This window comes from Salvelinus fontinalis, unplaced genomic scaffold, assembly GCF_029448725.1.
Source record: "Salvelinus fontinalis isolate EN_2023a unplaced genomic scaffold, ASM2944872v1 scaffold_0354, whole genome shotgun sequence".
NCBI lineage: Eukaryota > Metazoa > Chordata > Actinopteri > Salmoniformes > Salmonidae > Salvelinus > Salvelinus fontinalis.
This window is the reverse complement of record NW_026600563.1, coordinates 33572-56203: the sequence shown is the minus strand read 5'-3', so window position 1 is coordinate 56203 and position 22632 is coordinate 33572. Positions and strand designations below refer to the sequence as shown.

Here is a 22632-nt window from a genome sequence, read left to right as displayed (position 1 = left end):
CAGCAATTGTGCTCACTCAGTCAAAAGGGTCAGTGTCAATATTTCGGTCTAACAGGTCTTTTTTGATTGATTAACTAAATGATCATCAATAAGATACTAAAAAGCTCTGTGGAATTTCTTTCCTACTCACCTGGTGGACTGACTCGTCCATTGTTGTTTTGTCTCTGGAGGAAGTCCTTGTAGCACATCGAACACATGCCATTGTTTCGCGGGTTGCTGTAGAAACCGCAGCCAGTAGTGCAGAGCAGCGGCCCTTGGTTCTGGTTGGTCTCCTGGGCCATGTCCCTCCTATGGAGGTCAAGAGGGGAGAGTTCAAAGGTCAATATGGCTATCACGCCATTTCAGTATTGGCTGCTGCCTAGGTCTAAAACATGCTTAGGTATTGGTGAAAGCCAAAGGCTAGTTTCTTGAAAAGAGAGCGGAGATGCCCAGTGTGCTGTTGCAAAAGGCTATACCACTTAGCACACACTTTTATCCAAGGTGACTTTTAGAATAAGTATGTGATCCTTGTGGTAATTGAACACACACCTGTGGTGTTGCTAGTGCCATACACTTACCAACTGAGACACACAGGACCGGAAGGAAGGAAGATTGGCTAGAGATTAGAAGACAGCCGGCTGTAGCATTGAAAGTGGTGTAAACCAAAACAAGTTGGTCACAATTCCCTAGACTTGGACTCACAAGTTCTAGAAGTTGTTTGTTGCATCACAATGCCTGAGCATTCTATGGCAACACAATGACCTAAGCACTGAAAATGTATAATCACTGGTACTTAGGTTATCTGATATTAACACATGAGAGCTATGTAGGTTAATTGCTGAAAGTGGAAGATAAAAGTAGCTACTACTAATCTGTGTCTTTGGTCACGCCCAATCTCTGACCGACCGACTGCTGAGTGTGTATGGTGTAACTCTCACTTCTGTTTCTCTGGGCCAGCCTGCCCTTGTAAGGCAGTCAAAACAACATATAGCCTAAGCGCAGAGTTAAAATGTGCTGTATTAAAAATCAGACGAGAAACCTAAGCCTCACACTCAGTCTCCTGTATAACTAGTGACAGGCTGACACAGACTGAGGGTAAGAAGAGGGGTAGGGAATGAGGCTGCTTATGTCACCAGTACAACTGGATATGGGTGACCTAAAGACTAAGACTAGAGAGCAGAGAGACTAACTACAGGTCAAATACAGCCTAGAGACAGAGAGACTAGAGAGCAGAGTGTAACTACAGGTCAAATACAGCCTAAAGACTAGAGAGCATAGAGACTAACTACAGGTCAAATACAGCCTAGAGACAGAGAGACTAACTACAGGTCAAATTCAGCCTAGAGACAGAGAGACTAACTACAGGTCAAATACAGCCTAGAGACAGAGAGACTAGAGAGCATAGAGACTAACTACAGGTCAAATACAGCCTAGAGACAGAGACTAAACTACAGGTCAAATACAGCCTAGAGACAGAGAGACTAACTACAGGTCAAATACAGCCTAGAGACAGAGAGACTAGAGAGCATAGAGACTAACTACAGGTCAAATACAGCCTCGGCGTAGGCTAACAACTGTTGATTTACAGCTCACCTTTTTTGTTATACACTAGGCCGGGATTCCCCAACTGACAGGCCGCAGTTCAATTTATTTGCCCCCCCACCCACCAAGTTTTCTGAGCAAGAAAAAGGGACATAAAAGACTAAAACACCAGCAAATCAGCTCTAAATTCATTTGAGATATTTTTCAAAGAATTTCCACACATAAAGAGATATGTGATCATACACAAATGTAAGCAAGGTTTGAAATTACTATTTTAGTCAAATGATAACTGTTTGAGCTTCTTGCAGTCAATTTGCACGTTTACAATAATTATGTTCTGGCCCCCTGACCATCTGCCTGCTGCTGAATCTAGTTGATGATCCCTGCACTGGGCTACATAATTGGGACTAATACATTCTATGCGGCCTCATTTTCTGTGCGGGGAACAGCATTAGGCCTAATTTGATACAGGCTACTGCTCCATAGCCAAGTTGATAGCCTACACTCTTTGTAACACTTAGGCTACTATGTCAAAACATCAAAGAAGCCACAGAAATGAAAACTCTGCTGATGTGGCATAAGCTACATAAGGATGCATCCCAAATTACATTATATTAGGCCCTGCTCAAAAGTAGTGCACTATATTTTTATGTATTTAACCTTTATTTAACTAGGCAAGTCAGTTAAAAACAAATTCTTATTTACAATGATGGCCTACACCGACCAAACCCGGGCAACGCTGGACCAATTGTTGCCGCCCTATGGGACTTCCAATCACTGCCGGTTGTGATACAGCCTGGAATCAAATCAGAGTGTCGGTAGTGACGCCTCTAGCACCGAGATGCAGTGCCTTAGACCGCTGCACCACTCGGGAGCCCAAATATAGGGAATAGGGTGCCATTTGGGACGTAGTCTAAACTAAGCCTGGATATGGTAACACTGATCTGGGTAGTAGTGATGTAATGGTGCATCTGCTGGGTTGGACATCTGGTGTATGGTTTAGTACACTGCCATTTCCTCCATGGGAGACAGGATAGGGAGGGCTGCTTCACTACCCTGAGAATGCATAGGAAAATATACAGAAAGCATAACAAGTTTAAGAGAGCGTGGACGTGTGACGCCAAAGTGCCGTCAGCATCGTACTGGGCTCCTAACGTATTACGGAGAAGACATCATTTGACTTCACCATCCTAATTCTATCTTTTACATAAACAGAGTGATTTGACAGAGAGAGAGACCGAGACAGAGAGACAGAATAATCCAGTGGTAATCTCAGGGACTGTCTTTAATCAGGGTGGATAGCAACCACTCACAGAGGGGCTGAAATACCAAGATTACCATGGTGAAAAGAAAGCGAGCGATACAACAGCAGGTTAACTCAATGAAGATCATGCTAACAGTGAGCTGAGATTCACGCTCTTTCTATTGCTACAGCCTGAAACCATAGACCGCCTATAGGCTCTCCTTTTGCTCAGGTCCTGTGCCACGTTCAGAATTTGTGCCGTGCCTGTGTTATTTTTCTCCTTTGATCTGAAATAGCATCCTGGTGGAAGTGGAAGAGACATTCTAAGTAAGCATTCCGTTGGACGGTGTATATCATGTGTATCCTGTATATACGACTAATACAACTTATCCAGAGCCCATATTTATGAAGTGTCTGATCTAGGATCAGATCCTGCCTGTCCATAATAATTTGATTCATTATGATCTGAAAGGCTAAACTGATCCTAGATCAACACTCCTACTTTGAGACACTTGATAAATACAGGCTTCGATCTCAGGTTCCGCAGATCAGCACCATTCCATTCTGTCCTTCTCAATATTACTGTAATTAAAGTCCCTCCTCGCTCCCCTTCCTTACACCAATCATTGCCCCATTTCTCTACCCCTGCCCCCTTGATGCCAATCTCCAGATTAATTACAGTGAGATTTCATGATGGCCTCCTCTAGTCGAGATTACATAACATAATCTGCCATTTAAAATCTACAATAATAACAATCCCACACAAACACGTGAGAGAGAAACTCACACACACATATTTGACTTTCTTCTCCAACACTTTGTTTTTGCATTATTTAAACCAAATTGAACATGTTTCATTATTTATTTGAGGCTAAATTGATTTTATTGATGTATTATATTAAGTTAAAATAAGTGTTCATTCAGTATTGTTGTAATTGTCATTATTACAAATAAATAAATTGGCCGATTAATCGGTATCGGCGTTTTTGGTACTCCAATAATCGGTATCGCCGTTGAAAAATCATAATCAGTAGACCTCTATTATGAAGTCCAGCTGAAGCCTTGTTGCACACAGCACAGCAGAGGCTAAGGACAGTGTTATGTAATTGGCCTAGTTGTGCAACCACAGTGAATCAGTTCAACAAAGACTGACACACAGTCACACATGACTATAGGCTACATGCTGACTCTCACACAGATAGGCCGATACCTTCACCTTGGCTGTGGAAATAACTATCTCCTCTACTAGCAAGGATGTCATCTGTGGGTATCAGCCAGGGACTTGTCATTGTCAACTGATTTCATTTATCTCAAATGGCATAATGTGGTTTGGGGGAACCAATATAACTAAATAACTGTTCTTATAGGCTGGTGTAATAGCCTACTAGTGTTGTTTGAATAGGCCAACACTATCCAAGTCACAGGAACCCATTGCCATAGGCTAGCCTACATCCACATGACATCACAGGTGTTAGCCTACATTACGATTTGACATTGGCTTTGTTTATTTAGCTAGTGAGCTATCATTTTAACTGAACAGCTGTCTTGCTACAGATCCAGCAACACTAGGTCTCGAGTAGTAGATGGACCTAGCAGCAACAGAGGAAGTATGGTTCCTGCATTGGGACTCAAAATAGTCTAATATAAGCTCTGAGATGCAACAAAGCGAAGGGCATTGTACTCTACCATCATAAAAGCTATTTGATTGTCCTAGTCCCAAGCACATTAGCTACAATATCAAACTGGGAAAATAAATGCTGCCATCAACTACACAACATTATCCAAACATATAATCAGACAATGAAAACTTGCAACAATGAACCTAGTCAGGAGCTCTTACAGTAGCTTGCAGTGAGTGTAGTAAATTGCGGTTCAAATCACATGGAACAGTGTGAAAAAGGTTGTTGTAAATCCCCAGCCTAGCCTGTATTATCGTTTTACTGCCTGTCTCAACAGTGCCCAGTATTGTTCAGATAAGTGCATCATTGTAACAGGCAATTTAGGCAGAGATAAATAACGTTGGTTGAGAATAAACCTGAAATGGGTGTCCATCACAATCATGTAACTTTGTATTGGACCAACCTCAAGAAACGTACCAATTTCCCTCTCTCTCCTTCTACTCCTCTCTTTCTCCGTCTCTACACCAGCATAGTACATCCGACATCATACGCAGAATGATCCCACAACGTAACGTACTCAACTGACTACACATAATCCATGGTCATTGGCTGTTTGTTTAGCAAACCACGCCCATATATTTGATCGTCTTGCACAAATTAAACGTCAATCATTTACAGCCTTTTAAAAACACAGCTGGTTGGACAGGGTATGTGAAAGTTTACACCCCCCACCAGAAAACAAGTATAATAACAAATGGTCCCAGACAAAGTATTGTAACCAGCCATAACGTAAATGTAATGTTAGCGACCTCTTAATTAGCTGCCATTTATCAGTGTAACGTTAAGCAAACGTTATCTACTGTACGTCTAAGAAGTTGCCGACGTCAACATAATTATGTAGTTAACTGCCTATGCATCTCGTCTCCACTGACTTATTATAGTTAAAATCCTAATTTAAAAACAGGGCATGTAACATTGATTTTTTTAAGGTAGCTAGCTAACGTTAGCTAACATCAAGTGTTAAAGTTTCGTGCAGGCTAGCCGTCCTTGGATAAGTGGACACTAACCTAGTTTTCAAGGACCTAGGTCATACACTGTATGATACAGTTACAGTAGCTAACGACGTTAACTAGCTAGCTAACGTAGTAGCACTGGCAGGATAGTATATCGTATATATAGTCACACTAACGTTAGTTAGATAACTTATCTGTACCAGAACATTAGATGCTGTAGTTAAATAAAGATCCAAAGCATCATTAAAAGTTAGTGCGATATCTACTGGCTACCCAGACCTATCAGTAGCTAGCTTGTTTTAACTGACGTTGCCTTACCTTCTGTTTAACGTTACGTTTCTACTCTTAAGTAGCTAGCCCACGATAACTTTCTTGGACTTCGGAAAAGACTAGCTAGGTAAGAAAAACGAACGATATCTAACAACCACGATTGTAGGTTTGCTAACTCTACGCGGTGTTGTTGGGTCGGTCTTTTCTCGCCTCTTCCCTACCCCCAACCAGACACTGTCTATTTGTTACTTTTTTCACTTCAACTCCGACTGTAAAATTGGTGGTGACGACAATCCGCCACACGTCACTGGGCTGTCAAATAATGCCAGTGGGGTAGTGTGATAGCCATATAGATGATAATTATGTTATTGCAGTCTGTTTAATGATTGATTGGCAAATTAATTACGTGGCTAGCTGAGTCCAATCCAAATGTAGAATTTGCTCATTTCAAGGGCAGCCTAACTTGCTGCCTTCCCTGAACTCACACACATTTTTATCTTTGGACACGAGTTTCACATTAGCCAGCATGGCCGCCTTGCGTGCAGCCAAACAAGCTATGAGGAGAGAAATAAAGAAACGAGTAGCTGCGTTGGACGATCAAGAGAAACTTCGCCAGTCTCGAGTCATTTCGCAAAAGGTAACTGCAGTGAGATATAAACAATCATGTAACAAAAAAATGGGTATCACATTTACAATGTGCTAGTGCATTTTTATTTTTGTACAACGCTACAAGCTCATTTTGTGTATGCATGTGTCCTGTCGTCATCGTCGCGTGGCCAATAGAGCTCACCGGTTTGTAGTTCTAAAAACCGGAAATCTGTTTCGTTCAGCCATTTCAATGGGAAATTGAATGATGAAAAAAATGGGATTCTGGGATAAATGTCGAAAATAAGATCTGAGATTAACACAGGTTTATGGTGCTTTCAAGACAAATGGGAACTTGGGAAAAAGAGGTCAAATCACGACGTCACAGTGATCTTCATTTCGGAAATTTTGGACTTGGAATTCCCAGTTGACCTTTAAAAAAAAATCCAGTCAGAGTTCGTTTTTTTCCCACTCAGAAGTCTAAGATTTCCCATTTCCCAGTTAATTTGAATGTTACATTAGGATATCTGGTATGTTACCCAACCCGGCCATGGACCCCCAGCCCACTCCCGAGGACCCCTGGAGCCCCCCCATCAGCACCTGGTAACCCGGTGTGTGGCTAGACAGCCTGTGGAGCCAAAGCCTGATTTAGTGTGAACCAGGGTGGAGTTGGTGCCTCCAAAAACATGCCATTACTATTGTTCTCTATAGCTACTTTTGTGTTTAGTATTGTCAATACCTGCAAGCAGAAGACACCTAGCCACGAATGCTTTCAATTATATGTAACTTGTCTTTTACTAACAGATAGACGATATTGCTTTTTAAAATAATCAATTAACTCAAACAATTCGTTTGTCAGATGTCTCCAGTTGGTGACCTCCTAGAGTGTTAAACTGGCAGTATCTTAATGCTGTAATCATATAATTACCAGTCTAACACCTCATACCTAATTACTTTCATAAAACCTAACAGCACATTTTGAATGGTTAATTTACATGCATTATTTGATGTAATTTGCTCCGTAAATGACAGGGAAATAGAAAAACTATGCCTACACTAACCCGTTTATACTCTCCTCTCAACCAGCTCTTCAAGCACCCCAAGTATGCTAGCTGTGAGCGCATCGCTGTGTTCCTCAGCATGCACGACGAGGTGAGAACAGAGGAGATAATTCAGGACTTGTTTAAGCACGGTAAAACCTGCTTTATGCCCAAGTACTTGACCCAGGGCACCAGTAACCACATGGACATGGTGAAGCTCACCAGCATGGAGGATATGATGTCACTGCCTCTGACTTCTTGGAACATCAGACAGCCTGCCGCCGCCGACAACACCAGAGAGGAGGCCTTGGAGACAGGTTAGTGTTAGTCTACACACACACACACACGCTTTTTGCCCTGCTGCTGCAAGAAAAATAAAGAAAAAAATACTGAAAAAATCACAAAGAAGAAGATATTGGAGTCCGTCCACTTTGTGTGAGAACCTATTCTATTTTTCTGTGATCTCTATATTGGTTTTACACAACAACCAAATATCCTTTATATCCTACCGAGTCAGGTAAGCGTGATGGTACCTTCTTTCAGTACGCACATAGGGCCACACGCATGCACAGAGCTTAGTTTTCGTTGTTCATATTGTTACTTTTTGGGGAGTAAAAATGTATTCCCAATCAAAATCCTCTTTTCCCTAACCCATAACCTTTAACCTAACTCAAACCATAAATGCCTAACCTACACCTAACTCCTAAACCTAACCCTTAAGAGTAAAATAAAATGTTAACAAATTCAGGACATGAAAAAAGTCCTGACTGTTTTCCTACCTTGTCAGGACATTCCGGTGACTTGTGTGGACCTAATAAGTTTGAAAATATTTACACACACACACACACACACACACACACACACACACACACACACACACACACACACACACACACACACACACACACACACACACACACACACACACACACACACACACACAGGGCGCCCTATGGCGATACGATCTTCACAGTGTGTGTTGACACATTGTACTTTAGTTTGCCTGTTTTATATTACCATCTGTGTGTATCATAACACACTTATTACCTATTTGTTTGAATTACCTAAATCCTGGCACGGCCTTGCAATGTTCGTCTTTCTTCCCTTATACACAGTTAATCTTTGTTCCCCTATGGGCCCTGTTCAGAAGTAGTGCACTATTTAGGGGAAAGGGTGCCATTTGGGATGCATGCACAGTCTCCAACGTGTGACACCATGTCAGTGTCAGATCAAAGTTCCTGTTTTGGTTTCCTCCACAAGATGGTGGTATAGCACCATCATCAAGACTGATCAAAATGGTAGTCTCCTGCAATAACAATCTTACGTCTGCCCACACACCTGTCATGTGACACTTAATCGAAATACTATGCAAGGGGATGAATGGAATTGCCCCAACACTGATCCAAGGTCATTTACCCCCTAAAGGTTAATCTTTGGGTAGGGGGAGGATAAACTGATCCTAGATCTGGTAACATCTACCCTGAGCACCAAATAAGCACTGTGAATCATTGGTGAAGTTGCATATTTCTATTGTAATCAACTCTGCTGCTGCTGTATAATAAGAAAGATCATATTGATAATGGTTATTAGCATTGTAATCTCTTGGATGGTGATACTTATTTTTTGCACTTTCAACCTCAACTATTTTAATCCAGACCGTCACAGTTTTAATCATTAGATAGGATATGAAATACCGACGCCTGGGGAGGAAATGTGTTTGTTGTCTCTGAGTCTATTTGAGCTGTGTGTAACAGTTTAACTTTAGAGCGTCCCCTCGCCCCGACCCGGGCGCGAACCAGGGACCCTCTGCACACATCAACAACAGTCACCCACGAAGCATCGTTACCCATCGCTCCACAAAAGCCGCGGCCCTTGCAGAGCAAAGGGAAACCCTACTTCAAGGTCTCAGAGCAAGTGACGTAACCAATTGAAAGGCTATTAGCGCGCACCACCGCTAACTAACTAGCTAGCCATTTCACATCCGTTACATGTGCAAATGTCATCATGACTTCTGGAACCAAACTGGTCATAACCACGCTCCTTCATTGTGTAACAGTATAGCTTCCGTCCCTCTCCTCGCCCCTACCTGGGCTCGAACCAGGGACCCTCTGCACACATCGACAACAGCCACCCTCAAAGCATCGTTACCCATCGCTCCACAAAAGAAGAGCAAGGGAAACAACTACTTCAAGGTCTCAGAGCGAGACCGCATATGCATATGTATGCGCGCTAATAGCATATGTATGAATTCACTCCTGTCTGGCAATAACCTGTGTCAATTCTAAATATCGCCCTAACTCACCTCATGCACTCTACTCGCCAGCTCAAGTAACCAGGTTCACTTGTAACCAGGTTCACTTGTAACCAGGTTCACTTGTAACCAGGTTCACTTTTAACCAGGTTCACTTTTAACCAGGTTCATTTTTAACCAGGTTCACTCGTAACCAGGTTCACTCGTAACCAGGTTCACTTTTAACCAGGTTCACTCGTAACCAGGTTCACTCGTAACCAGGTTCACTCTTAACCAGGTTCACTCGTAACCAGGTTCACTTTTGGCATTGGTGACTATAGAAAGTCTACACTCCCTTTAACTTTTTTCACATTTTGTTGCGTTCCAAAGTGGGATAAAAATTGATTTCATTTTTCTTTTTTGTCAACGATCTTCACAAAATACTCCTGTCAAAGTGGAAGAAAAAAGTCAATAAAAAAAAAAGATGAATGAAAATAAAACCATAATATACCTTGATTAGATAAGTATTCACCCCTCTGTGTCAATACATGTCAGAAACACATTTGGCAGAGATTTCAGCGGTCAGTTTTCTTGGGTAAGTCTCTAAGAGCTTTGCACACCTGTATTGTGCAATATTAGCCTATTATTATTTTGAAAATTCTTCAAGATCTGTCAAGGTGTTGGGGATCATGGCTAGACAGAAATGTTTCACGTCTTGCCATATATTTTCATGCAGAGTTTAAGTCAAAACTGTAACTTGGCCACAGGAACATTCACTGTGTTCTTGGTAAGCAACTCCAGTAGATTTGGCTTTGTGTTGTAGGTTATTGTCCTGTTGAAAGGTGAATTCCTCTCCCAGTGTCTGGTGTAAAGCAGACTGAAGCAGGTTTTCCTCTAGGATTTTACCTGCGCATAGCTCCATCCCGTTTCTTTTCATCCTGAAAAACTCCCCAGTCTTTGCCGATGTCAAGCATACCCATACCATGATGCAGCTACCCCCATGCTTGAAAATAAGGAGGCAGTTACTCAGTGATGTGTTGTGTTGGATTTGGCATAAGGCTTTGCATTTCTTTTCCTTGTTTTTTTTGCAGTATTACTTTAGTGCCTTGTTGCATACATATGCATGTATTCTGTATATTTGTATTCTTCTTTTCACTCTGTCATTTAGGTCATTATTGTGGAGTCACTGCAATGTTGTTGATCCATCCTCAGTTTTCTCCCATCACAGCCATTGAACTCTAGCTGTTTTAAAATCACCAATGGCGTCATGGTGACATCCTTAAGCAGTTTCCTTCCTGTCCTGCAGCTCAGTTCAGAAGGACGACTGCATCATTCATGTGTCTGGGTGGTTTAATACATCATCCACAGCATCATTATTACCTTGACCAAGCTTAAAGATATATTCAATGTCTAATTTGTTATTGTTACCCATCTACCAATCACTGCCCTCCTTTATGAGGCTTTCGATAAAGCTCCCTGGTCTTTGTAGTTGAATCTGTGCTAGAAATTTAATATTTGACTCAGGGATCTTACATATTTATTTATTTTTTATTTATTTTTTATTTCACCTTTATTTAACCAGGTAGGCTAGTTGAGAACAAGTTCTCATTTGCAACTGCGACCTGGCCAAGATAAAGCATAGCAGTGTGAACAGACAACAACACAGAGTTACACATGGAGTAAACAAGTCAATAACATGGTAGGAAAAAGAGAATCTATATACAATGTGTGCAAAAGGCATGAGGTAGGCAATAAATCGAATAATTACAATTTAGCAGATTAACACTGGAGTGATAAATCATCAGATGATCATGTGCAAGAAGAGATACTGGTGTGCAAAAGAGCAGAAAAGTAAATAAATAAAAGCAGTATGGGGGTGAGGTAGGTAAATTGGGTGGGTAGTTTACAGATGGACTATGTACAGCTGCAGCGATCGGTTAGCTGCTCGGATAGCAGATTTTTAAAGTTGTTGAGGGAGATAAAAGTCTCCAACTTCAGAGATTTTTGCAATTCGTTCCAGTCGCAGGCAGCAGAGAACTGGAGGGAAAGGAGTCCAAATGAGGTTTTGGCTTTAGGGATGATCAGTGAGATACACCTGCTGGAGCGCGTGCTACGGGTGGGTGTAGCCATCGTGACCAGTGAACTGAGATAAGGCGGCACTTTACCTAGCATAGCCTTGTAGATGACCTGGAGCCAGTGGGTCTGACGACGAACATGTAGCGAGGGCCAGCCGACTAGGGCATACAGGTCGCAGTGGTGGGTCGTATAAGGTGCATTAGTAACAAAACGGATGGCACTGTGATAAACTGCATCCAGTTTGCTAAGTAGAGTATTGGAAGCTATTTTGTAGATGACATCGCCGAAGTCGAGGATCGGTAGGATAGTCAGTTTTACTAGGGTAAGTTTGGCGGCGTGAGTGAAGGAGGCTTTGTTCCGGAATAGAAAGCCGACTCTAGATTTGATTTTGGATTGGAGATGTTTGATATGAGTCTGGAAGGAGAGTTTGCAGTCTAGCCAGACACCTAGGTACTTATAGATGTCCACATATTCTAGGTCGGAACCGTCCAGGGTGGTGATGCTAGTCGGGCGTGCGGGTGCAGGCAGCGAACGGTTGAAAAGCATGCATTTGGTTTTACTAGCATTTAAGAGCAGTTGGAGGCCACGGAAGGAGTGTTGTATGGCATTGAAGCTCATTTGGAGGTTAGATAGCACAGTTTCCAGGGAAGGGCCGGAAGTATACAGAATGGTGTCGTCTGCGTAGAGGTGGATCAGGGAATCGCCCGCAGCAAGAGCAACATCATTGATGTATACAGAGAAAAGAGTCGGCCCGAGAATTGAACCCTGTGGTACCCCCATAGAGACTGCCAGAGGACCGGACAACATGCCCTCCGATTTGACACACTGAACTCTGTCTGCAAAGTAGTTGGTGAACCAGGCAAGGCAGTCATTAGAAAAACCGAGGCTATTGAGTCTGCCGATAAGAATATGGTGATTGACAGAGTCGAAAGCCTTGGCCAGGTCGATGAAGACGGCTGCACAGTAATGTCTTTTATCGATGGCGGTTATGATATCGTTTAGTACCTTGAGCGTGGCTGAGGTGCACCCGTGACTGGCTCGGAAACCGGATTGCACAGCGGAGAAGGTACGGTGGGATTCGAGATGGTCAGTGATCTGTTTGTTGACTTGGCAGCTATATGTTGTATGTATGGGGGACAGAGGAAAGGATAGTCATTAAAAATCATGTCAACCCCTGTTATTTCACACAGAGGGAGTCCTTATTTGATTGGTGAAGCCAAGTAACTAATTTAGGTTTGCCTAAACAAAGAGGGTGAATACTTTTGCAATGATTATTTTAGTTGTTTCATTTTTATTCATTTGTAAAAAACAAAAATCAACTTGACTTTAAAAAAAAGTGTTAAATCTATTTCAATCCCACTTAAAAACACAAGAAAATGTGAAAAAAGTTCCATGGGGTGTAGCCTTTCTATAGTCTCTATACCAACCAATCACGTCTTCAGTTTAGGGCTTCCTCTGACCGTGAACAGCTGGTTTGATGAATTTATCTCGACTCTGACTCAGTCCTGCAGCCTTGAATACCTCTCATGAACCTATCATGGCTGTTGTCAAGGAAACTACAGATAGACCATAATGCAAAGCAAATTTAAATACATGAGAAGAGATGGAAAAAAAAAAAAAAGATTTGCTTTGATTATCGTCATGGTTTTCACATAGCAACAAGAAGGGCACCTTATTCCAAGTACCTTGAATATTCCCAGTAGCTGACAGAAGGGTTTAGACCATAATATTTCCCCCTCTTTTCATAACAGCAGTTCCATCCTCATAACGAATGTCTCTTTGTCCTGGGCTGCATAGAAAGCAAAGGTCTGGAGGTGTGGTGTGTGTGTGTGGAGGGACAACACAACACAAATTGCTACCTGCCAGGATTGCCATCTTGCTGAGCATCTGAAACTTGTCTTCAAAGCATTTTCTTCTTGTTCAGATACTTACTTACATGTGGAGAGAGAGAGAACACAGCTGAGAGAGAGAGAACACGGCAGAGCGAGAGAACACGGCAGAGAGAGAGAGCGAGAGAACACGGCAGAGAGCGAGAGAACACGGCAGAGAGAGAGAGCGAGAGAACACGGCAGAGAGAGAGAGCGAGAGAACGCGGCAGAGAGAGAGAGCGAGAGAACGCGGCAGAGAGAGAGCGAGAGAACGCGGCAGAGAGCGAGAGAACGCGGCAGAGAGCGAGAGAACGCGGCAGAGAGCGAGAGAACGCGGCAGAGAGCGAGAGAACGCGGCAGAGAGCGAGAGAACGCGGCAGAGAGCGAGAGAACGCGGCAGAGAGCGAGAGAACGCGGCAGAGAGAGAGAGAACACGGCAGAGAGAGGGAGAACGCGGCAGAGAGAGGGAGAACGCGGCAGAGAGAGGGAGAACACGGCAGAGCGAGAGCCCGAGAGAACACGGCAGAGCGAGAGACCGAGAGAACACGGCAGAGAGAGAGACCGAGAGAACACGGCAGAGCGAGAGAACGCGACAGAGAGAGCGAGAGAACGCGGCAGAGAGAGCGAGAGAACGCGGCAGAGAGAGCGAGAGAACGCGGCAGAGAGAGCGAGAGAACGCGGCAGAGAGAGCGAGAGAACGCGGCAGAGAGAGCGAGAGAACGCGGCAGAGAGAGCGAGAGAACGCGGCAGAGAGAGCGAGAGAACGCGGCAGAGAGAGAGAGAGAACGCGGCAGAGCGAGAGACCGAGAGAACATGGCAGAGAGAGAGAGACCGAGAGAACATGGCAGAGAGAGAGAGACCGAGAGAACGCGGCAGAGAGAGAGCGCGAGAGAACGCGGCAGAGCGAGAGAACGCGGCAGAGCGAGAGAGAACGCGGCAGAGAGAGAGAGAACGCGGCAGAGAGAGAGAGAACGCGGCAGAGAGAGAGAGAGAACGCGGCAGAGAGAGAGAGAGAACGCGGCAGAGAGAGAGAGAGAACGCGGCAGAGAGAGAGAGAGAACGCGGCAGAGAGAGAGAGAGAGCGCGGCAGAGAGAGAGAGAGAACGCGGCAGAGAGAGAGAGAGAACGCGGCAGAGAGAGAGAGAGAACGCGGCAGAGAGAGAGAGAGAGAACGCGGCAGAGAGAGAGACCGAGAGAACGCGGCAGAGAGAGAGACCGAGAGAACGCGGCAGAGAGAGAGACCGAGAGAACGCGGCAGAGAGAGAGACCGAGAGAACGCGGCAGAGAGAGAGACCGAGAGAACGCGGCAGAGAGAGAGACCGAGAGAACGCGGCAGAGAGCGAGAGAACGCGGCAGAGAGCGAGAGAACGCGGCAGAGAGAGAGCGAGAGAACGCGGCAGAGAGAGAGCGAGAGAACGCGGCAGAGAGCGAGAGAACGCGGCAGAGAGCGAGAGAACGCGGCAGAGAGAGAGAGAACGCGGCAGAGAGAGACCGAGAGAACGCGGCAGAGAGAGAGAGAACGCGGCAGAGAGAGAGAGAACGCGGCAGAGAGAGAGAGAACGCGGCAGAGAGAGAGAGAACGCGGCAGAGAGAGAGAGAGAACGCGGCAGAGAGAGAGAGAGAACGCGGGAGAGAGAGAGAGAGAACGCGGCAGAGAGAGAGAGAGAACGCGGCAGAGAGAGAGAGAGAACGCGGCAGAGAGAGAGAGAGAACGCGGCAGAGAGAGAGAGAGAACGCGGCAGAGAGAGAGAGAGAACGCGGCAGAGAGAGAGAGAGAACGCGGCAGAGAGAGAGAGAGAACGCGGCAGAGAGAGAGAGAGAACGCGGCAGAGAGAGAGAGAGAACGCGGCAGAGAGAGAGAGAGAACGCGGCAGAGAGCGAGAGAACGCGGCAGAGAGCGAGAGAACGCGGCAGAGAGCGAGAGAACGCGGCAGAGAGCGAGAGAACGCGGCAGAGAGAGAGAGAGAACGCGGCAGAGAGAGGGAGAACACGGCAGAGAGAGAGACCGAGAGAACACGGCAGAGAGAGAGACCGAGAGAACACGGCAGAGCGAGAGAACGCGACAGAGAGAGCGAGAGAACGCGGCAGAGAGAGCGAGAGAACGCGGCAGAGAGAGCGAGAGAACGCGGCAGAGAGAGCGAGAGAACGCGGCAGAGAGAGAGAGAGAACACGGCAGAGCGAGAGACCGAGAGAACACGGCAGAGAGAGAGAGAACACGGCAGAGAGAGAGAGCGAGAGAACGCGGCAGAGAGCGAGAGAACGCGGCAGAGAGAGAGCGAGAGAACGCGGCAGAGAGAGAGAGCGAGAGAACGCGGCAGAGAGAGAGCGAGAGAACGCGGCAGAGAGAGAGCGAGAGAACGCGGCAGAGAGAGAGCGAGAGAACGCGGCAGAGAGAGAGCGAGAGAACGCGGCAGAGAGAGAGCGAGAGAACGCGGCAGAGAGCGAGAGAACGCGGCAGAGAGCGAGAGAACGCGGCAGAGAGCGAGAGAACGCGGCAGAGAGCGAGAGAACGCGGCAGAGAGCGGGAGAACGCGGCAGAGAGAGGGAGAACACGGCAGAGAGAGGGAGAACACGGCAGAGCGAGAGCCCGAGAGAACACGGCAGAGCGAGAGACCGAGAGAACACGGCAGAGAGAGAGACCGAGAGAACACGGCAGAGCGAGAGAACGCGGCAGAGAGAGCGAGAGAACGCGGCAGAGAGAGCGAGAGAACGCGGCAGAGAGAGCGAGAGAACGCGGCAGAGAGAGAGAGAGAACACGGCAGAGCGAGAGACCGAGAGAACGCGGCAGAGAGAGAGAGACCGAGAGAACGCGGCAGAGAGAGAGCGCGAGAGAACGCGGCAGAGCGAGAGAACGCGGCAGAGAGAGAGAGAACGCGGCAGAGAGAGAGAGAACGCGGCAGAGAGAGAGAGAGAGAACGCGGCAGAGAGCGAGAGAACGCGGCAGAGAGCGAGAGAACGCGGCAGAGAGCGAGAGAACGCGGCAGAGAGCGGGAGAACGCGGCAGAGAGAGGGAGAACACGGCAGAGAGAGGGAGAACACGACAGAGCGAGAGCCCGAGAGAACACGGCAGAGCGAGAGCCCGAGAGAACACGGCAGAGCGAGAGACCGAGAGAACACGGCAGAGCGAGAGACCGAGAGAACACGGCAGAGCGAGAGAACGCGACAGAGAGAGCGAGAGAACGCGGCAGAGAGAGCGAGAGAACGCGGCAGAGAGAGCGAGAGAACGCGGCAGAGAGAGAGAGAGAACACGGCAGAGCGAGAGACCGAGAGAACGCGGCAGAGAGAGAGAGACCGAGAGAACGCGGCAGAGAGAGAGCGCGAGAGAACGCGGCAGAGCGAGAGAACGCGGCAGAGCGAGAGAACGCGGCAGAGCGAGAGAGAACGCGGCAGAGAGAGAGAGAACGCGGCAGAGAGAGAGAGAACGCGGCAGAGAGAGAGAGAGCGCGGCAGAGAGAGAGAGAACGCGGCAGAGAGAGAGAGAGAACGCGGCAGAGAGAGAGAGAGAACGCGGCAGAGAGAGAGAGAGAACGCGGCAGAGAGAGAGAGAGAACGCGGCAGAGAGAGAGAGAGAACGCGGCAGAGAGAGAGAGAACGCGGCAGAGAGCGGGAGAACGCGGCAGAGAGAGGGAGAACGCGGCAGAGAGAGGGAGAACACGGCAGAGCGAGAGCCCGAGAGAACACGGCAGAGCGAGAGCCCGAGAGAACACGGCAGAGCGAGAGACCGAGAGAACACGGCAGAGCGAGAGACCGAGAGAACACGGCAGAGCGAGAGAACGCGACAGAGAGAGCGAGAGAACGCGGCAGAGAGAGCGAGAGAACGCGGCAGAGAGAGAGAGAGAACGCGGCAGAGAGAGAGAGAGAACACGGCAGAGCGAGAGACCGAGAGAACGCGGCAGAGAGAGAGAGACCGAGAGAACGCGGCAGAGAGAGAGCGCGAGAGAACGCGGCAGAGCGAGAGAACGCGGCAGAGAGAGAGAGAACGCGGCAGAGAGAGAGAGAACGCGGCAGAGAGAGAGAGAGCGCGGCAGAGAGAGAGAGAGCGCGGCAGAGAGAGAGAGAGCGCGGCAGAGAGAGAGAGAGAGAACGCGGCAGAGAGAGAGAGAGAGAACGCGGCAGAGAGAGAGAGAGAACGCGGCAGAGAGAGATAGAACGCGGCAGAGAGAGAGAGAGAACGCGGCAGAGAGAGAGAGAGAACGCGGCAGAGAGAGAGAGAGAACGCGGCAGAGAGAGAGAGAGAACGCGGCAGAGAGAGAGAGAGAGAACGCGGCAGAGAGAGAGAGAGAGAACGCGGCAGAGAGAGAGAGAGAGAACGCGGCAGAGAGAGAGAGAGAGAACGCGGCAGAGAGAGAGAGAGAACGCGGCAGAGAGAGAGAGAGAACGCGGCAGAGAGAGAGAGAGAACGCGGCAGAGAGAGAGAGAGAACGCGGCAGAGAGAGAGAGAGAACGCGGCAGAGAGAGAGAGAGAACGCGGCAGAGAGAGAGAGAGAACGCGGCAGAGAGAGAGAGAGAACGCGGCAGAGAGAGAGAGAGAACGCGGCAGAGAGAGAGAGAGAACGCGGCAGAGAGAGAGACCGAGAGAACGCGGCAGAGAGAGAGAGCGAGAGAACGCGGCAGAGAGAGAGACCGAGACAACGCGGCAGAGAGAGAGCGAGACAACGCGGCAGAGAGAGAGCGAGAGAACGCGGCAGAGAGAGAGCGAGAGAACGCGGCAGAGAGAGAGACCGAGAGAACGCGGCAGAGAGAGAGAACGCGGCAGAGAGAGAGAGAACGCGGCAGAGAGAGAGAGAACGCGGCAGAGAGAGAGAGAACGCGGCAGAGAGAGAGAGAACGCGGCAGAGAGAGAGAGAACGCGGCAGAGAGAGAGAGAACGCGGCAGAGAGAGAGAGAACGCGGCAGAGAGAGAGAGAACGCGGCAGAGAGAGAGAGAACGCGGCAGAGAGAGAGAGAGAACGCGGCAGAGAGAGAGAGAGAACGCGGCAGAGAGAGAGAGAACGCGGCAGAGAGATAGAGAACACGGCAGAGAGAGAGAGAACGCGGCAGAGAGAGAGAGCGAGAGAACGCGGCAGAGAGAGAGAGCGAGAGAACGCGGCAGAGAGAGAGAGCGAGAGAACGCGGCAGAGAGAGAGAGCGAGAGAACGCGGCAGAGAGAGAGAGCGAGAGAACGCGGCAGAGAGAGAGAGAACGCGGCAGAGAGAGAGAGAGAACACGGCAGAGAGAGAGAGAGAACACGGCCGAGAGAGAGAGAGAACACGGCAGAGAGAGAGAGAGAACACGGCAGAGAGAGAGAGAGAACACGGCAGAGAGAGAGAGAGAACACGGCAGAGAGAGAGAGAACACGGCAGAGAGCGAGAGAACGCGGCAGAGAGAGAGAGCGAGAGAACGCGGCAGAGAGAGAGAGCGAGAGAACGCGGCAGAGGGAGAGAGCGAGAGAACGTGGCAGAGAGCGAGAGAACGTGGCAGAGAGAGAGAGAACGTGGCAGAGAGAGAGAGAACGCGGCAGAGAGAGAGAGAACGCGGCAGAGAGAGAGAGAACGCGGCAGAGAGAGAGAGAACGCGGCAGAGAGAGAGAGCGAGAGAACGCGGCAGAGAGAGAGAGCGAGAGAACGCGGCAGAGAGAGAGAGCGAGAGAACGCGGCAGAGAGAGAGAGCGAGAGAACGCGGCAGAGAGAGAGAGCGAGAGAACGCGGCAGAGAGAGAGAGCGAGAGAACGCGGCAGAGAGAGAGAGAACACAGCTGAGAGAGAGAGAGAACACAGCTGAGAGAGAGAGAGAGAGAGAGAGAGAGAGAGGGCAATGGCATTTTGGCACAGCAGGAGTAGATGTCCTTCAGAAAGTGAATGATTTAACATTCATCTGAGATCTTTGTTATTTATTGGCTAGGAATCGAAAGACTGGAGTAGATAAAAACAGAGACCTTTGATTGGGCTCTCAGTGTTATTTACACATTGGGAGGGTGTGTGTGTGTGAGCGTGCGTGCGTGTCAATAACTATCAGGGTTCGATTAGCATTACATCCTTACTGCCATTTAAAGTAGATGATGTGATGCCAGATGAGTCATGTGAACAACAGTAGGCTACATGCATCAATAATAGATGGATGTTACCATGCAGTGTGGAGCGCCGGAGAAGAGACCAAAGCAGTATGGCATCCCCAACCTGCTGCTGTTGTGAGGAACGGGTATGCATAATGTCCCTGCTTAATCTGCATAAATGATTCATGAATGTCATGGTTGCGTGACAACAGGAAGAGCTTTTGATATTAGAGTCTCAGCTACACCGAGCAGAATGGAGTGAGAGGTTCACATCATCACCAGAAGCCTGGTGCCTCATTCAAAAAGTGCTGATCTAGGATCAGGTCCACCCTTTCCATGTAATCTTGATCATTTTAATCTTAAAGGCAAAACTGATTTTAGATCAGCACTCTTACCCTGAGACGATTGATACATACGGGCCCTGATATCAGATGTTCTAAGAAACATTCTGTGAATCATCTCATCTGTTATTTCTTTGGGTTGTCAGCGAGCACTTGATGCTATGGTTACACCAGGATGTTGTGAAATATTCATCCAAGGCCTTGTGAAGTCTTGCAGCGAACACCATCCATCTTTTGACTCTCAGAGAATCTGTAGCTTGTTGGGTCTGATGGAATTATAAAGAATTGATCATGCTGGAGACTGTACAACTGACATGTTTTAGTTCTGGCATTTATTGAAGCAGGCCTGCAGTTCACTGCTATGAAGCAACAATAGTATTTTTAGCCACATTTATTTTGTGTGGTGGAGTGTATATCTGTTTTAAATAGGATGAACTGCGTTGTTTTATAGCTTTGAGAAACTCCTTTCATGTTCTTGAACCAACCAATCCTTTCATAGTGTTGTACTTTGACCACCATACAGGGGTAAGGCAACTGTTTAACAATATGTATTGTCATTCAGGTTGAAGACCAGACATCCTGTTTTAAACATGCATAGAGATGGCTAACTATAGACCTATATCACCACTGCTGTAAAACCTCTGACCCAGATAACAAGTATACATTGTGCTCACATAAGGGAGATGGCTAACTATAGACCTATATCACCACTGCTGTAAAACCTCTGACCCAGATAACAAGTATACATTGTGCTCACATAAGGGAGATGGCTAACTCTAGACCTATATCACCACTGCTGTAAAACCTCTGACCCAGATAACAAGTATACATTGTGCTCACATAAGGGAGATGGCTAACTATAGACCTATATCACCACTGCTGTAAAACCTCTGACCCAGATAACAAGTATACATTGTGCTCACATAAGGGAGATGGCATCTGGTCATGGGCATCAGCTCTCTGGAAAATCAAATAAATAGTTCATAAGGTATTCTAGTAAGCCTCCTCCTCATTCATGTCTTTCCATGTCTTCCTCCCATGCAGGAGGTCTTGACCTGATCTTGATGCCAGGCCTGGGATTTGACAGGAATGGGAACCGGCTGGGCCGAGGGAAGGGCTTCTACGACACATACCTGGAACGCTGTATGAAGCACCCCAAGGGGAAGCCGTACACCATTGCTCTGGCCTTCAGGGAGCAGCTGTGTCAGGACATACCTGTGGGCCACAACGACGTGCTGATAGACGAGGTCCTGTATGATGTCCTGGACTAGTTAAAAAGCACATTTTCATATTTCTGAAGTAGATCTCTATTTGTGATGTAAATGAAATGGCCTAGAAGGGTTCAGACACCTTTTTTTGTGATTTGGCTTGTTTTTGAGAAACTTACCCCAGCCGTGATACACTTCCTTGCTCGTTATGCAGTAATCGGGCAACGCAAAAGACATGAACAAAACCCACCCAAATATGTTGTTTTAGAAACGGACTGTCACTATAGTGATGGAGGTCTTTAGATGTTGTACACACTAAATTGTTATCTAACGTTATCTTCCATTTTGTGCGGCTGGAGCCGTTTCTTCTAGCAGCTGTGCTGCGCGGGCTGTGTCCGTGTACTAAAGGGGCGCGCTCAACCTGCACAGCTGCCGGGGGGAAACAGTGCAAGTTGACCAAAATGGATTCTAATGTTGTGGATACATTTCGGAATGACACAATTGAACATGTACAACATCTTAAGACCTACATCACTATACTGAAAGTCCATTTCTAAAAGGACATATTGGGGTGTTTTTGGAGCTTTTGTTCATGTCTTTTATGTGCCCTGATACTGCACAACAAGCAATGAGGAAGTGTATCATGGCTGGGAGAAATGTATGAAAAACAAGACAAATCTCACACCACACGGTCTGGACCCTTCTAGAACATGCCATTTACACCAGAAACAGAGATCTAATTTAGAAATAGTAAAATTCTCCTTTAACTGTGATGGGAATAGTCAACTGGACTACAATGGTATGATTATGAAATCAGTGGAGGCTGAGGGGAGGACGGCTCATAATAATGGCTGGAATGGAGCAAATGGAATGGCATCAAACCATGTGTTTACATACCATTCCACTGACTCCGCTCCAGCCATTACCACAAGCCCGTCCACCCCAATGAAGGTGCCACAACCTGTGGATGAAATTGTATTATACAGCACATTATATCATATTATGTGATCCCAGCTAACAGATATTGGTTCCCAAAACACTGTGGGAAAGTTATTTCAAACAACCAAAAGAGAACCTTTAGGGAACGTTCTGTGCTAGCTGTGATGATATTGTTTGGTATGATGATATTCTCATAAGACATGAAGCTGGTAACTAGTCAACAAGACGGTGGTGGAGCTGAGCCTGCTGGCCCCATTCCAATCAGATCATTAGCCCTTACTCCAAGGTTTTTGTTTAAATACTGATCCAATCCATTTAAATCTTCTAGTGGGGGCATCAACAAGGGCCTAAGTAAAGGGCCAGGGTTCAGTTTGGACTTGGGACCTCTTAAGTGCTTGCTAAAGACCCCTAGTAATGATAATGGTCAAAGGAGTTGTCTTAGAATGTACCTGAATTGGTGAGGAATAAACTGTTCTCTACAGATGACACTTCTACCATGACACTACCTTGTTTCCATTTCAAGATCCCTGTGATTTCAGTTATTAGATTTTTTAAAAACTGTTAACTTCCTGGTCTTCTATAATGAGATGATTATGCTGCCATCAGGGGACACAGGAAGTTTGGTTAGGAATAAAGACGGCTGAATGAA

The 22632-nt window shown here is 46.9% G+C and overlaps 2 protein-coding genes across 5 annotated transcripts in view; one reads left to right on the top strand and one right to left on the bottom strand.

Moving 5' to 3' along the window:
- zfand6 (zinc finger, AN1-type domain 6) overlaps positions 1 to 7536 on the bottom strand; it is a 15974-nt gene extending 8438 nt beyond the window's left edge. The window contains exons 1-2 of one of the 4 annotated variants that reach the window (XM_055913615.1): positions 7514 to 7536; positions 131 to 288 (exon numbers count right to left, since the gene is read on the bottom strand). In XM_055913615.1, the coding sequence (XP_055769590.1) occupies positions 131 to 281 (151 nt within the window). In that variant the 5' untranslated portion in view covers positions 282 to 288; positions 7514 to 7536. Of the gene's footprint in view, positions 1 to 130; positions 289 to 4846; positions 4969 to 5714; positions 5921 to 7513 lie in introns of those variants that run through there. The other 3 variants (XM_055913614.1, XM_055913611.1, XM_055913612.1) reach the window with 3 other exon arrangements.
- On the top strand, positions 5956 to 22632 carry mthfs (5,10-methenyltetrahydrofolate synthetase (5-formyltetrahydrofolate cyclo-ligase)). The gene is made up of 3 exons (XM_055913616.1): positions 5956 to 6303; positions 7338 to 7608; positions 20881 to 22632. The coding sequence occupies exons 1-3, from the start codon at positions 6193 to 6195 to the stop codon at positions 21105 to 21107; spliced, it is 609 nt and encodes a 202-aa protein (XP_055769591.1). The 5' UTR covers positions 5956 to 6192; the 3' UTR covers positions 21108 to 22632.